The following is a 15083-nucleotide window of genomic DNA, read 5'->3' as shown; positions in this document are numbered from 1 at the left end:
TGGCAGATGTCCTGAGGGCGAGACGCTGCCTCCCCTCTGGAGGGTGAGGGAGGGGACGTGGTCAGGGGACCCAGGGGGGTCCCCAGGACCCTGTTGAAATGGGGTTAGGGTTCGGGTCACCTGGGCCCAGTCCTGTGTGGTCGAGCTCACTGTGAGGGCCCTTTCTGGAACGGCCGTGGATCCCAGGGAGGAAATGTGGCCTGACACACCCCACCAGCCCCCGGGGTTCCACCAGCACAGACAGAGCTCAGGCCGGGGGATCATGAGGACGGGCAAGCAGGAGGGTCGCCACAGGATGTGAGAGAGGGGCCAGGGCGGGCCTGGCTGGGGAGGACATGGCCCCAACCAGGGTTGCCAGTGCCCCCCTGGCCCACAGCCCCTGCTCTGCCTGGGGCGCAGGCCCAGCCAGAGGCCTCAGAGCAGCCGTGAGTAGACACGGGAGACATGCTTCTGCACAGCAGGGTCTGCACTGCAGCCAGTGTGTCTGTACTGCAGAGGGTCCTCCCTGCATCTCACCCAATGCATCCACCTCGCAACGCACACACAGTGACGCACGTACACTGCAGCGCGCTCATCCTCCAGTGCGTCTAACCCCGGGTGCATCCACCTCGTGATCTGTCTACAAACGCACGTGTGTCCATACGTGCACACATCTAAGCCGCCCTCAACGCCCAGCCTTCTTCCACACGGCCTCCCCTGGCCTCCCTGCAGGAACCTCCGCACAGACACCCACCCTGCTCTCGGCCCGGGAGTTAGCACACAGCGAGTGAAATAACAGCTTTTGACACCAGGGCCAAGATTTTACCTTCAAAAATTTACCCTTTAACATTTTCTAGAATTAGTTGGTTTTTGGTTTTTGTTTCAAAAGCCTCATGCTGCCTTCAGGGAAAATGTCCAAAGTCCTCCCAGTGACACACCCGCACCCTCCACATCCCCGCCTCCCGCTCCGTCCCAGGCCAGGCTGCACCTCCCACCAGGCTCCGCCTTCCCTGTAGGCCCTGCACTGCCTCCTTCCCTGTTTGCAGTGCCCCCGCGCGCGTGCACTGTTTGTGTTTCCTGGCCCCGCTGCCAGCCCTCGCAAAAGCCCACAGACTGGGGGGCTTAAAACAACAGAGATGTATTCTCTCACAGCCTGGAAGGCAGATTTCCAAAATCAAGGTGCGGGCAGGGCAACCCTCGCTCCAGAGGCCACAGCGGAGGCTCCTTCCTCACCTCTTCCGGTTTCTGATGACCCCACATGTTCCTTGACTCACAGACGCGTCACCCCAATCTCTGCCTCTGTCGTCACCTGGCGTTCTGCCTGTGTCTTCCGTGTCTGTGTCCAAACTTCCCTCCTTTAATAAGGACTTGACTGCAACTAGTCACATCTGCAAAGACCTGACTTCCAAGTGAGGTGGCCTTCACAGGGACTGGGGGTCGGGACCTCAACACGTGTTTCTAGGGACACAATTCACCCCACAGCAATCATTAATGAAGAACCCAGTAACATTTTACAACCCAGATCAAAGAAGAATCCAAACCACAGACACATCCACGGGCAACCCAGAATCCTGAAGGGCAACCCAGAATCCTGAAATGCATTTGTAAGTACAAGCAAGACCGGTCGGTATCCAAAGGGCAATCATCAATTGCTTTCCGCTGGACAAAATTAATTTGCATTTCTATGAACAAGAACTGTTTGCATTACTATCAATTTTCTGCCATTGTAGAGCTACAAAACAGTTCAAAGATAATGAAAGGCAGAAAATCTGGAAGAGTGAACCAGCAGGACACCCAATACATTTTCTGACATTTCAAAGTCTTTTGCAATTGATCCTGACAAAATTTCAAAGACACTCAAAAATAGAGAGAAGAGGGCTTCCCTGGTGGCGCAGTGGTTGAGAGTCCGCCTGCCGATGCAGGGGACGCGGGTTCGTGCCCCGGTCCGGGAAGATCCCACATGCCGCTGAGCGGCTAGGCCCGTGAGCCATGGCGCCTGAGCCTGCACGTCCGGAGCCTGTGCTCCGCCACGGGAGAGGCCCCAACAGTGAGAGGCCCTTGTACCGCAAAAAAAAAAAAAAAAAAAAATAGAAAGAACACCAGTACCGCCCATGTGGGCACTGCCAAACTCTAAGGTCAACTCCGGCCACCTTTGTTTTGTCTCTTCTACACCCACATCCGCAAGATCATCTTGACGCAAATCCCAAACACCATCACGTCATTTCATTCATGAGTATTTCAGCGAGTCTGTAAGGGCTTCCAGAGGGAGACAGGACACGACCCTACTGGGTTTTAGAAAAATCACTCATTGCCAAGTAGAGAAGAGACTAAAGGAAGAGACCGGAAGGAGGCAGGAGGGAGAACTCCACCACACCACACACACACGCACACGTGCGTGCACACAAAACATGCCGTGTGTGCACGTGTGTGTATGCACCGCACACGCGCGCACACACACAGGTCCGCACGCAGGCATGCGCACCACGCGTGCACGCGCACCTCAGGTGCCTCTGCATCCTTGCGTGCCCACCACACGAGCCCCCCTACTTGGATGACACCTCCACACAGAAATATCAGGTCCCCAGAGCCCCTCAAGCTATGCAGGCCTGAGCCCTGCGGCTGCCCTCCGCCTCCTGCCTCATCGGTCTCACCTCTTGGCTCCAGGCAGCCTCCCCCTCCCCAGACTTCTCTCCAGCCTCCAAAGACCCCCGGCTCCTCTCCTCTGCTCTCTGGAAGTGTAGGATTTGACCACACAGCGTTGCCCTCCGAGCTCCCCGCTGACCCTGCGCAGCTGAGCAGGAAGCCAACTGAGGCTTCAGGCAGGGACCGAGTCCAGGCCCCCTAGGGGCCCAGGTTAGTTTAGACACAGGAGACCCATTAAGCCCCTCCCCACAGACCTCTGCACCTCCCCCATGACCATGTCGGCCGGCAGCTGGGAGTCCGGCCTGGGTCTCCCAGCACCAGGGCTCCCTTTCTTCCTGTCCTGGGGCTGCCGGCATCCACAACTGCCCTCCAAGCCACACCCCCACGTTCAGCCAGTCCGTCCCCAGGCCCTGCCTGCCAGGGCTCCCCTCCCCAGCAGGCTGGGGTCTTAGCAGCTCCCTTTCCCACCAGCCACCTGCTGCCAGCCTCCACCCCTCCATCCACCTTCCGCCCAGCAGCCAGAATGACTGTTTTGAAACGCAGTGTGACCGTGTCACTGCTCTGCCTAAAACCCTCTTTGGCCCCAGGTCCCCTCCCAGTGCAGCCCTGCCTGCCCAGCGGCCTCAGCGCCCCCAAGTGCCAGCCTCTGCCGCGGCCCCACATGCTCATCCATCCCTCCGGAACCCCAGGAGCACAGCTCAGGGGCCACCTCTCAGGGCTGGCCCGTCCAGACCAGCCTCTAGCATGACAAAGGCCGACTCCAGATGGGGCGTCCCTGAATCCCTGGGTCAGGCCCCTCAACAGGAGCGCACACCTGGGTTGAATGAAGCCTTGCCACCGAGCCTGGGGTTCCACCATGGGGCCTTCGTTGGGTGTGTCCAGGCTAGACTTTGGGAAGGGCGGTGAGGCTCCTGGGCTAGGTCACAGGACATCCCCCTGGGTCACCCCCCAGGCCATCCGTCCCAAATCCTCGGCAGCAGTGCTCAGAATTGGCCACTGGGGGTCAGGGTTGAGCTGCACGATGAGAACCCGGCCCAGCTGGAAATGGAGAGACCCCACCCACCCACCCCGCCCTGGGGAAAATGGCTACCCCGGCGTGGTCAGGCAGCGCTGATCCGGGAGGGCCTCGTGGAAGAGGGGGGCTTCGAGGCGCTTCCCTCACGGCAGAGCTCCACACCTCGGGCGAGCGGCCGGCCGCCGGGTTTCCCAGTTCCCTGCACAGGCTGGTGACCCCCTCACATGCCTCCTCCAGGAATTTCTTTCTGCCTGCAGGTCTCGACCACTCAGCAGCCTCCTGTCCCACTGACAGCTGACGTGAGGCCAGAGTTCACTCCAGGCCCCCATCTAGCTGCCCGAGCCCAAGGCTGAAACCCCGGACCAGGCACGGGCAGGTGGGACTGGGGCGGGGCTCCGTCCAGCATCAAAGGCACTGGGTGGGGCAGCGCCCTTGCCCGCATCATCTCAACTTAACCTCTCCACGTTCTGAGGCAGGAAAAGTACGATCCCCATTGGACAGGTGAGGAAATGGAGGCCCAGAGGTGTTGAGTACCTCACCTGGGTGCTCAACAGCAAGCACAGAGCTGGCTCTAGACCTGCACTCCCGACCGTCGCCTGGAGGTGTGGACAGACCGCAGGTGAGACCTGTCTCCGCAGCACGAGTGCCAGCTCTGCTCAAGCCCACACTCCTCCCCCCTGGGAAGGAAGCCGGGGCTCGGAGTTTCCAGCCGCTCTAGCGTCTGCCAGGCTCCTGAGAGCACCACGGGGGTTGGCACCGGGGCCAGCCCCTGGGCGTCCGCCCGTGGACACTGCTGGCGGCGGCAGCTCCCTCGGGAGGTACACCTGCCTGTTGCTCAAGGATGGCACCTGCCAGGGGACCCCCACCAGAGCCTCCTGCTCTCGCCTGTGAAGTGGGGCCAGAGCAGCCCTGCCTCCTGGGTCACCGTGGGATGGAGAAAGCACGGATGTGCCAAGTCTCCGCCAGTGCCTGGCACACAGCAGGCATTTAAACCAGAAGCGACAGACCAGGGGGGGATCAGCAGAGGTGCCTCGGGCCTGGGTGGAGATGGGGGGACAGGGGTTGTCTTTTGGCCGAGCCCAGGCCTGGCCACACCAGGCAGCCTCCCCTGGGGGGCAGCATCCTCTCACGTCCACCCCCTCCCCAGACAGGCCCCCCTGGTAAGTGGTTTGTCCAGGACCAAGGGGGTTCCTGGAATGTGGACATTCAGGGCTGAAACGTGGACAGTCACAGGTAAACCGGGAGGGCCGGCCACCCGCCTTCCCAAAAGGGGACATTGGAGGTCACAGGGTCACGGGCAGAGAGGCTCTCGAGGGGACACAAAGGGGACACAAAGTGGACACCGGGAAATGTCCCTGAATGAGACCTGTTGGGACAGGGTTGCCATGGTGACAGGAGCACCCACACATGGGCAGGGGCGGGTGGGAACTGGCCCTGCTGCTGACTCACCAGGGCTGGGTGGGGGGCCCACAGCCTCCTCCGGACCCAGCAGTGCCTAGAGCACCAAGAAGAGGCCTGGGAAGGAAAGACACCCAGGTCCTGGGCTCCAGACGCAGTTCTGAGGACACAGCGACCACACTCCGGGCCTCAGTCCAGCAAGGACATACAGAAGAAGCCCGTGAAGCACCTGCAGGGCCTCTGGGCGCAAGAAGGTGGCCCTGCCCAGGGCAAGAGGCCCCCAGGCGGCTGGGTCCTGGCTGACACCGCCACACGCCAACCACTTCCTCCATGCCCACAGCCCCTGCTGACCCTGATCCCCCCTCAGGGGCCCTCCCAGACCACGCCGGCCCCTCCCAAGACACCCTCGCCCAGCCCAGCCTCTGACCTCCTCTCTACCACTGCCAAGTCCGCCACCACGGCACGAAGGAGCTGCGTGCACAGGCAACGTCCCCACGCACGCGTGCCGCCTTCCCACCCTCCCCTGCGTTGCCGGCTGATGCCACCGGAAGCTAACATTGTGGTGGGCGAGGTGCGGGGAGCCGCCGTCTGGATTCAAACCTCTGCCCTCCCCCAGCACCAAAAAAACGGTGCCCGGGGCCTATGCAGCTGGACTCTCCCCACAGACGCTGTAGGACCCAGCAGGCCAGGCCAACCGGGTCAGCGGGGCTGTCCCTCCCTCCCCACTGCGACCCACAGTCTGGAGCCAGGTGGGGGCTGAGGTCCCAGGCCAGGAACTCTGAGCTCCGCCCAGGCCCCAGGCCTCACCTGGGCCCCGGAGAGCCGCCCTCCGACCTCCACACCCACAGCTGCCGGAGGCCTGCCCGGGAAGCTCCAGACTTTGCAAACCTGCTCCTGCAGGTCTTCCTCTCCTGCTGGAAGCTCCCACCACCTGCCATCCCTGAGTGCGGAGGAAGGGAGCCTCCCTGGAGCCCAGGGCTGAGCGCACGGCGGTGGTGACAGGGTGGTCCCAGACCCCAGCCCAGGGCTCTGTGGAGGGTCGGGCAGAGAGGAGCGGTGTGTGTCCCACGGGACACACGACCAAAAGGGCCAGGACCAAGGGCTTCTAGACCTGAGGCATCACTCACACTTCCAGCCAGCTCAGTCCCTCAGCCAGAAGCTCCTACCCCGCCCCAAGCCAAAGGCTCTAGGCTGGGTAGAGCCGCGGTCCTCAGCTGGGCCGGTGGGTCCAGCCCCCTCTCCTGACCACTGCCAGGGTGACAACAAAACGGTCTTCCCACAAGCCCTGGACAGAGGCTCCCCACCCCGGGCCGGGCACACAGAGAGGCATCACTGTCTGTTATGTGGACCAGCAGAGCACATGTGAGCACAGGGCCAACGGGTGGGGGGGCGTCCAGGGCAGCCCCACCATTAGGAGACCCGGGTCCCCAAGCTGAGGGTGCCTCCCTCTGGTCCTGGTGGCACCCGTCCTTCAGGTATTCGCTTGTGCAGCCAACGCTCAGCCCTGCTCAGAGCCCAGGATGCCGCCTCCCTGGGCCCCCTCCCCGGCACTGCCCCCCTGTACCGTCTCCCCAGCCCTAGGCGTGGCCCCTCACGGACCCCCACATGCTGATCGGCACTCCTGCCACCAAAGCCCTCCCAGCTTCGGGTCCTGCAGGGCCCTCAGAGTCCTGCAGACACCAGGCCTCCCCAGGGGTCACCCACAGCAGGACCCCAGAGGCCACGGAGAAGGCCCGGCGGTGGACAGTGCCCTGGCGAAGGCCCCTCCCGGGGTTCTGAGCCTTGTGGGAGAGCCTTGGGCGCGCAGACAAGACACAGCAGGGTGGCGGGGTGCTGCCCCGTGCAGACTTGAGGGGGCCCAGAGATGCATTAACAAGCCACGTGTGCACGTGTCAGCCTGAGGGGGAGCACGCTGAAACACACATGTGTTCCCACACCTGTGCATCAAGCATGTGAGCACGGGGCTCCCGGCCTGCCCTGGCCACCTCCCCCATCACAGATCCCCCAGCGAGTGATGGGCCCTCACCTGAGCCCAGCCTTCCCCTGCGGAGGCCCCGTCTCTCAGTGACCGGGCTGGACAGCGCCCACTCCAACCCAAATGGATCTAAGGGCAGCAGGCAGGACGCCACCGTGCACAATCTGGAATGAACCGGGAGGTTCATGCAAACGTCGGGGAGGGGGGGCACGTGCGTGCTGTCCTCGGCTTCTGCCACGGGCTCAGGCCAGGCTGCACCCTCTGAGCTTGGGGTTGGCGCCAGGCAGGTGGGAAGGGGGAGGGAACAAGCAAGACCAGAGGCCGCTGGGCCAGCAGGACCCATCACCCTGGCCCCACCAGCTGCCAGCTTGGTCTGTCCTCCGCATCCCACGGACAGAGAGCTTGGTCCAAGGTCAGCGAATCTGGCCTCTGGAGCATCCCAGACCCACTGGGTCCAGAAAGCAGCTGAGCTGCATGGCCATGAGGCCACGTGGAGGGACAAGCACCGCCCCCTTCAGGGTCACAGGGAGGCCTGGCCTCCTGCCTGACTCAGGATTCCGCAGGAGTTGACTCGAGCGTGAACCAGCCTCGCCTGCCCACCAACCTTCAGTAAGAATTTACGGACAGGGACTTCCCTGGTGGCGCAGTGGTTAAGAATCCGCCTGCCAATGCCTGCCAATGCAGGGGACATGGGTTCGAGCCCTGGCCCAGGAAGATTCCACATGCCACAGAGCAACTAAGCCCGCGAGCCACAACTACTGAAGCCTGCGGGCCACAACTACTGAAGCCAGTGCACCTAGAGCCTGTGCACCGCAACAAAGAGTAGCCCCCGCTCGCCGCAACTAGAGAAAGCCCGCATGCAGTGACGAAGACCCAACACGGCCAAAAATTAATTAATTAATTAATTAATTTTAAAGACAAAAAAGAATTCACGGACAGACCCGGAAGCCAGGCTCACGGACGCTCCCTTGCTGGGTGTGTCTCTGAGCCCTCTGCTGTCCCGCACGCACACTCCCGCCACCCACGTGCTTGCCCGAGGGCCCAGTTGTGCCTGTGACCCCTCCCGCCTGAGACACAGAGGCACCTGCTCACTCCCTCCCAGTCCTGCCTGTGCTCTGTGTGACCAGAGGACCAGTCCACACATACGCCATGGGCATAAGACCTCCCAGGAGACAGGCCCCCAGCTCGCTCAGGGCAGGGGCGCCTCCGTGAAGCCCTCCGTCGGGCCCAGCAGGCCTGACCGTGGTGGCTGGCGTCGGGGCAGGAAGGAGGGGACAGGGCCTTACCACCCCCACCCGGCCTGTCCCTGGGGAAGGGAAGGGAGTCCTCTGGTAACTGGCTTAACAACCCACCGAGGCTGAGAAGGGCTGGTGCCCCGGGGAGCCACGCACCTCCTCCATGCTTCCTGCCTCTCAGCATGGGGAGGGGGCGCGTGGGCAGGGCAGGCCAGGGGGCCTCAGGGCACCCAGCCTCCAGCCCAGGCTGCCCCTCAAAACCCCACACCCCTCGGACCCTCTTGGCCTAAGGACCTGGCTGACCCACGCTTCCCTCCTCAAAACCCTCAGGAAGGCCAGAGCCCGCGTCCCTGGACGGGCGGACCACGCCCCTCCCTCCCCCGTGGCCCGTGCCCCCCACACCTGGCAGGCCTCTCCTGTCTCCGTGGTTTCAGCACGAGCATCGCCTTCTCTCCAGGACCACCCTGTTGATGGACACATGTCTCTCTGCTTTCTTCCCCCTAGAGCCCCTGACCTCCGGCTAAACCTTGCGATGCACTTGGTGCTTCCCGATGTTGTTTCCCGCCTCCCCCGGTAGAGGGGCGGCCCTAGGAAAGCAGGAATTTCCCCCTCTTTGTTCACTGCTCTTTTCCTAGACAAATACTTGCAGAGCAGACAAATGACTCTGGGCCCAGGGCTGGGATATTTCGGAGCTGGCTGAGCAGCAGGCCCTGTGGGACCCCAGTCTGGCTTCCCCGGGCCTCTCTCACTGGCCCTGAGCCCGGGGAGATCAGGAACCGTCAAGAACCCCCAAGCCGGGCTTCCCTGGTGGCACAGTGGTTGGGAGTCCACCTGCCGATGCAGGGGACACGGGTTCGTGCCCCGGTCCGGGAGGATCCCACATGCCGTGGAGCGGCTGGGCCCGTGAGCCATGGCCGCTGAGCCTGCGCGTCCGGAGCCTGTGCTCCGCAACGGGAGAGGCCACAACAGTGAGAGGCTCGTGTACCGCAAAAAAAAAAAAAAAAAAACCCCAAGCCATGACCTGCCCCTGGGGACGGCTCAGTGCCACTGGTGCTGAAGGAGGGAGCGGGGCAGCTGGGGGCCGGGTGGCAGGGCCAGGGGTCCCAACGGCTCGGTTTGAAACGGGCCCTCTCAGTTTTACAAACAGAGTTCTCTCTGCTTCCCTGGAAACGCGCTCTGAATCACCTGTCTCTTCTCAGTGAGCTAAGCCTCCCAGCTACCTACTCAGAGGCAGCACTTACCCTTCAGGGCTGTCTTCTGAGGCCTGAGCAGGAGAGCGAGAGGGGACGGGCCTGGCGGCCAGAGCCCACGCAGGGGCGCACGCATCCGCCCGGGCCTGCGTGTGTGTACGCGTGCCTGCGTAAGCGCGCGCGTCTGCCGCGTGCATCTGTGTGATGTGTGCACGTGTGCGTGACGACCATCAGGTGCAGGTGGAAGGTGGTTGCCACACCAGGTGAATTACACACAGCTGTGAAAGCCGCTCGACCGAGCTCGCTCACGACTCGACGCTGTCTCTGGTCTCCCTGCCCACCAGCCACACTGGGCTGGGTCAGGGCGGCTGCACCCCCTCCCTCCCTTCTCCCTCCTCCCTGCACAGGGGTGGGGAGGGAGGCTCACCGCCAGGACCTGCTTCCCCCGACCCCCACCCCGCCCAAGCGGCTGCACAGAGCGCGCACGCGCACACACACACACACTCACACACTCACACCGCGCAGACTCCCACGGGCTCCCATTGCGCAGGCCCCAGCCCCCAGCCCCTGGAGACCAGGCAGAGGCCTCACCCCTCCCCTGCGCCCCCACCTCTCTCTCCACAGCCTGAAAGCCCTCCCAGGCTGGTTGGAAACAGCCGATTCATTTCTGAAAATGGAACTCATCTCCCCAGGGTGACACGCACACAATGCCCAACCCACGTGCAGACACAGCCCCCTGCTGCTGCGAGGGCCACAGAGCAGAGGCTGAGGCGCCCCCACCGCTGGGCCGGCGTGAGGGTCACCTGGGGGGGTCGCCACACCTGCAGGCCTGGTGCCCCCTCCTTAGCACCCCCAATCCCTGCTGCCCCAGGGCCCCCATCCTCTCAGCTTCCACCCCCAGCCCCCTCAGACGTGACGGGCCGGCTGGGGAGCCAGCAGCCCCCAGGACACTCAGGAGAGCAGAGATCAGGCTGAGAGGGGCTCGGAGCCCCAGACCCTGCCAGACACTGGTGGGGTGAGCAGGGACCCCAGACTCATGGCTTGCCTCAGAGGAAGCCAGGGCCGTGCTGGGAAACCGCCGGGAAGTTTCTTGTAATTCTGGCAGCTCCTGCTCCTCCCGGGGCTTGAAGAGAGACCTGCCTAGAGCAGCCAGGCCCGGAACAAGTTTGGGGTGGCATTTGGTGTCCTGCTGAGCTGGGGCACAGAGCAGGAGGGGCATGAGGGTGAAGAGTCCCCAACACAGGCCCACGCTCAGGGGGGCACCAGTCGGTCACGTGCTGGCTGGCAGGCAGAGCCCTGGGCACCCCCAAGGCACTCAGGAAATAGGGACCCCCAGCACCCATCCCGCGGGAGACCCACAGCCAGGCCCAGAGAGGTGAGCCCTGCCCCCCCCCAGGACAGCAGCTGAGCGACAGGAGGCCTGGGCCACTCCCTACAGGCCCAGCACCAGGGCAGTGGCCAGCCATTCACCCCCAGGCCAGCCCGCACGCTGGCTCACACGTAGGCCACATGGTCAAGGGGAACGGGCGGCCCATACACCAGGCCTGAGCCTCTCTCCGTCCCGTCTCTGGTGTCCAGGAGCTGTGACCTGACCCAGCACCCCTGCCCACGCACGAACGCCCCCAAATCACGAAAGTCAGCCCCAGATGCAGGGGCCTCCCCTCACGCTCACTGACCACCCAACCCCTGACCTCGGTGGGTCTCAGGCTGGGGCACCAATGACCAGTCCAGAACTTGCCCCACCCAGACCAGAGGGCGGCTCCCTCCCTCCCAGGCCCAGCTGGTCACCTTCTCTCTGCTTCTCAAAGAGAATCTCCTCATCCAAAGCTGTGAAGCTCGTGTAGCCCACGTGGGACTGTGAGTATCCCGAGGAAAGTTCTAGCCCCGGGGCCCCCCGTCCCCACCTCACACCAGAAACAAAAGCTGGTGTGTAGAGACCGCTTGGAAGCACGGGGTTCTTGGGGGACCGGGGGAGTAGGGGTCCCACCTGGGGGCAGCCCATTGGACAAAGGCTCGGCCCTGGTGGACAGCTGGAGGCCCTGGCCAGGGCTTGCGGCCCTCGGTCTCCCACAGCCAGCAGCGCTCGCAGCCCAGGGCTCCACGTCAGCCGGGGGACCCCCCACCTCCCCACCACCTCCGGGCACGTAGCAGCGCTGCCACGAGGCTGGAGACTCTGCGGGAAGCCAGCTCCCTCTGAGGCTGCCAGTGAGCAGGTTCTAAAAGCCCCCCAGGTGGTTAAGGACGGACTGGGACGCTGGCAGGCGGCCCATTGGTGGAGGCCACACCTCCCCCCGCCACCCCTGAGGCCGCCTGAGCTGGCCACCACATGTCACCCAGGCCACCAACTTCTGGCCATGTGTCTCCAGACACGTCAGCGAGGAACAGTGCTGGTGGCCACACACAGAGGGTCTGCAGCTTGACTGGGAGGGCACTGCTCCAGGACTCCCGATTCGAAGGGGGCCAGGAATATGACGGGAGGGGCATTTTCGAAGGGACTGCCTTGACTTATGTAGCTTGTGCTTTGGGGTGTGGCCGGGATGGGGGCTGGGGGTGGGTGGGGGGCAGGTCTAAGCCCTCCCTTCCCAGAAGGGTGGTTGGCAGCTGCTCTGCAAGAGGAGGGGGCCTCGGGGGAGGAACCCAACCAGCCGAAGGTGCTGCCCAGGAGGAGGTGCCCATGCACTCTGCCAGGCTCTCTCTTGCCACTGGAAAGGGGTGGATGGAGAGAGACGCCATGAATCCTTGACCCCGGCAAAGTGGCCACAACTTCTGCCAGAGAACTTGAGGCAGCTACCGTTCTAAGCTGACAGCCAGATCCCAGAGTTTCTGGTTGTTTCGTTCCCAGAATCCAGCCCAAGGAGGCCCCTGACCAGATTCCCAGCTTGGAAGCACCTCCCACCTGCCCAGGGCACAAACCATTATCGGTCCTGCCTAACGATGGAGGCCACGGGGCCGGAGGGCCTGGACAGCCGAGGCTCCCCCTGGCCAGGCACAACGGGCGCCGGCCTCTCTTGGGACAACAGCACCAGACACAGCGTCACATTCCCTGAGCCGCTGCCGGCTCCCCCGTGTTCCCGCCAGTGGTGTCCGCTGCCATCTGCGCCACAGGGCTAACGGGCAACGCGGCCGTCACCTGTGTGATCCTGAGAGCGCCCGAGATGAAGACGGGGACCCCGCGTTCATCCTGAACCTGGCCGTCGCCGACGACCCTTCACACCGGTGCTGCCCACCAACATCGCCGAGCACGTGCTGCAGCGCCGGCCCTTTGGGGAGCTGCTCTGCAAGCTGGTGCTGGCCATCGACCGCTGCAACAGCTTCTCCAGCATCTACTTCCTGGCCGCCGTGAGCATGGACCGCTACCTGGTGGTGCTGGCCACGGCACACCGTCCGCGGGGCTAAGATCGCCAGCCTGTGCATCTGGCTGGTGTCACCGTCGCAATGCTGCGCTTCTTCACCTTCGCCGGAGTCTACAGCAACGAGCTGCCGGTCACAAGCTGCGGGCTGAGCTTCCCACGGCCTGAGTGGGCCTGGTTCCAGGCGAGCCGCATCTACACGCTGGTGCTGGGCTTCACGGTGCCCACGTGCACCCTCTATGTTCTCTGCGCGGACCTGCTGCGGAGGCTGCCGGCCCTGCGGCTCCACTCCGGAGCCGAGGCTCTGGGCAAGGCCAAGCGGAAGGCGAGTCTCCAGGTCCTGGCTGTGCTGGCCGTGGGCCTGCTCTGCTGGACGGCCTTCCACCTGGCCCCCGTCGTGGCCCTGACCACAGACCTGCCCCGACGCCCCTGGCCATTCATCGTCTCCTGTGTCGTCACCAGCCTCAGCTACACCGGCTCCCGCCTCAGCCCCTTCCCCTAGGCCTTCCTGGACCACAGCTTCTGGAAGAGCCTCTGCACCACGTTCCAGTGCCCGGGAGCATGAGCACCCCTCCCTCATGGCCCACGCAACCGTAGAAAAGCTCTGTTCCTTTAGAGCAACACCCCACTTGTTCACATCCCATCACTATTTTCTCCAGACAGAAAGAGAAAGACCCACAGAGGCTGGCCACCGAGCCCTCAGAGGTGGCCATGGACCCACCCCTGTCTCTGCCTCCTAGACAGCCCTTGGGTGGCCAGCTGCAGGGATTCAGGTCCTGCCGACCCAGGCAGGTGGTCCTGGCACAACAGACATCCTGGGGGGCACCTGGGCAGCAAAGCCAGGTGTTGCTGTAAAAGCCAAAGGCGCACATCAAAGGAGGCCATGAAGCACGCTCTCACAGCCGGAAACTCAGGTGACACTTCACCAGGAGGCCTGTGCCCGTGTCCCCTCCTGGCTCCCTCAGCAGGGCTCAGGCCCCCTTGAGCGCCCCATGCCCCTTGTGCCCTTCAGGCCGATGCCTGTGGTCCCCCCATGTCCTGCTATAGGACCCAGGGCCCTTCTGCCAGGACCTCTGGACCCACACTCTCTAGAGGGGGCACCTGTCACTTAGACAGGATGGCACCTGGACCCCTCCCCCCCTGAGGTGTGCCCTGGGGCCTAGACTCAGCCAGCAGGAGCTCCACACTGAGCCTGGGGGTGGGGTGGGAACGCTAAGGGGCTGGCTGCTCAGAGACCATTTCTGCCACTGGTGGGGGGTCAGAGGACAAGTCCCTGAAGACCGCTTTGGTGGGCCTCGGCCAGGCTCCGCACCCTTGGTCCCATGGCTCCCAGCTGCTTCCAGGCCTGGAGCTCCACCCTTGCCGTTCCGTAAGTCACCTGCCTGGCACCCGATAACCCTTCAAAGCTTATGGGGCCCCAGGTTGGTTTTAGTCCTTGTGACACGGCTCTGGCCAGTCTGTCCAGCTGGCAAGCAGGACACACCTTTCGCCACCGGGTGAGGTGGCCCCCAGGCTGCATGGCCGCCTCCCCCCCACCCCGTCACGTGGAAGAGCTCGGGTCCACACCCCTCTCCCCTGCCCTCCCGCAGCCTGAAACAACTCAGAGGCTACCTCCGTCCTGTTATCTTTCTGACCACATGGTATTAGTAAGCTATTACTGTATAAAACATTCCCCCCAAATTAGCAGCTCAGAACAACATTTACTAGTTCACAACTCTTGTGGGTCAGGAACCTTCCAGCAGCTCTCAGCTGGCTCCAGCTCAGGGTCTCTCAGGACATTTCAGGCAGGCCTTCAGCCGAGGCCCCAGTCACCCGAAGGCTGCACTGGGGCTGGAGGAGCTGCTCCCTCTCGTGGCCACTGGCCGGAGGCCTTGGTTCCTGGCCCTGCGGGCCGTCCACAGGCTGCTTGGGCATCCTCCAGTGGTGGCAGCGAGCCCCCAGGGCAGCATCCGAGAGAGAGCCAGGCGGAAACCTCCATACATTTAAGGCCTATCTGGGAAGCCATTCTGGTACTTTCTGTTCCTTAGAAGCGAGTCCCCAGGTCCCAGCACACTCAGGGGCTGTGGCCACTTCTCAAACCTCCACTAGCACCCAGCCTCTCCCGCGAAGAACTAGCTGTTCCCGATCCGCGCTCTCACTGTGCTGCACTCACACCTCGGTTCCAAGCAGCAGCCGTGATTACCTGGTCAGCGTTCATCCTGCGCCCTGCGAGCCCCCCGAGAGGAGAAGCTGCGGCTCCCACACCCCAGCTAAGACCCCAGCTGGGCCGAAGCGAGGCGTGAACGCGCGTGGCGTGAG

The 15083-nt window shown here is 63.4% G+C and overlaps 1 protein-coding gene across 1 annotated transcript; it reads left to right on the top strand.

The window, feature by feature from the left end:
- Positions 1 to 12369: 12369 nt before the first annotated feature.
- NPBWR2 (neuropeptides B and W receptor 2) lies at positions 12370 to 13350 on the top strand (the record flags this gene model as incomplete). Its single annotated transcript, XM_079719128.1, is given in 7 exon segments — positions 12370 to 12496; positions 12499 to 12603; positions 12606 to 12638; positions 12641 to 12812; positions 12814 to 12851; positions 12854 to 13284; positions 13288 to 13350. Coding segments are annotated over 7 exon segments (969 nt in total).
- Between the last annotated feature and the right edge of the window lie 1733 nt (positions 13351 to 15083).

This window comes from Hyperoodon ampullatus, assembly GCF_949752795.1.
Source record: "Hyperoodon ampullatus genome assembly, chromosome: 14".
Classification (NCBI taxonomy): Eukaryota; Metazoa; Chordata; class Mammalia; order Artiodactyla; family Ziphiidae; genus Hyperoodon; species Hyperoodon ampullatus.
The sequence above is the reverse complement of the archived record's forward strand: the minus strand, read 5'-3'. Positions and strand labels throughout refer to the sequence as shown.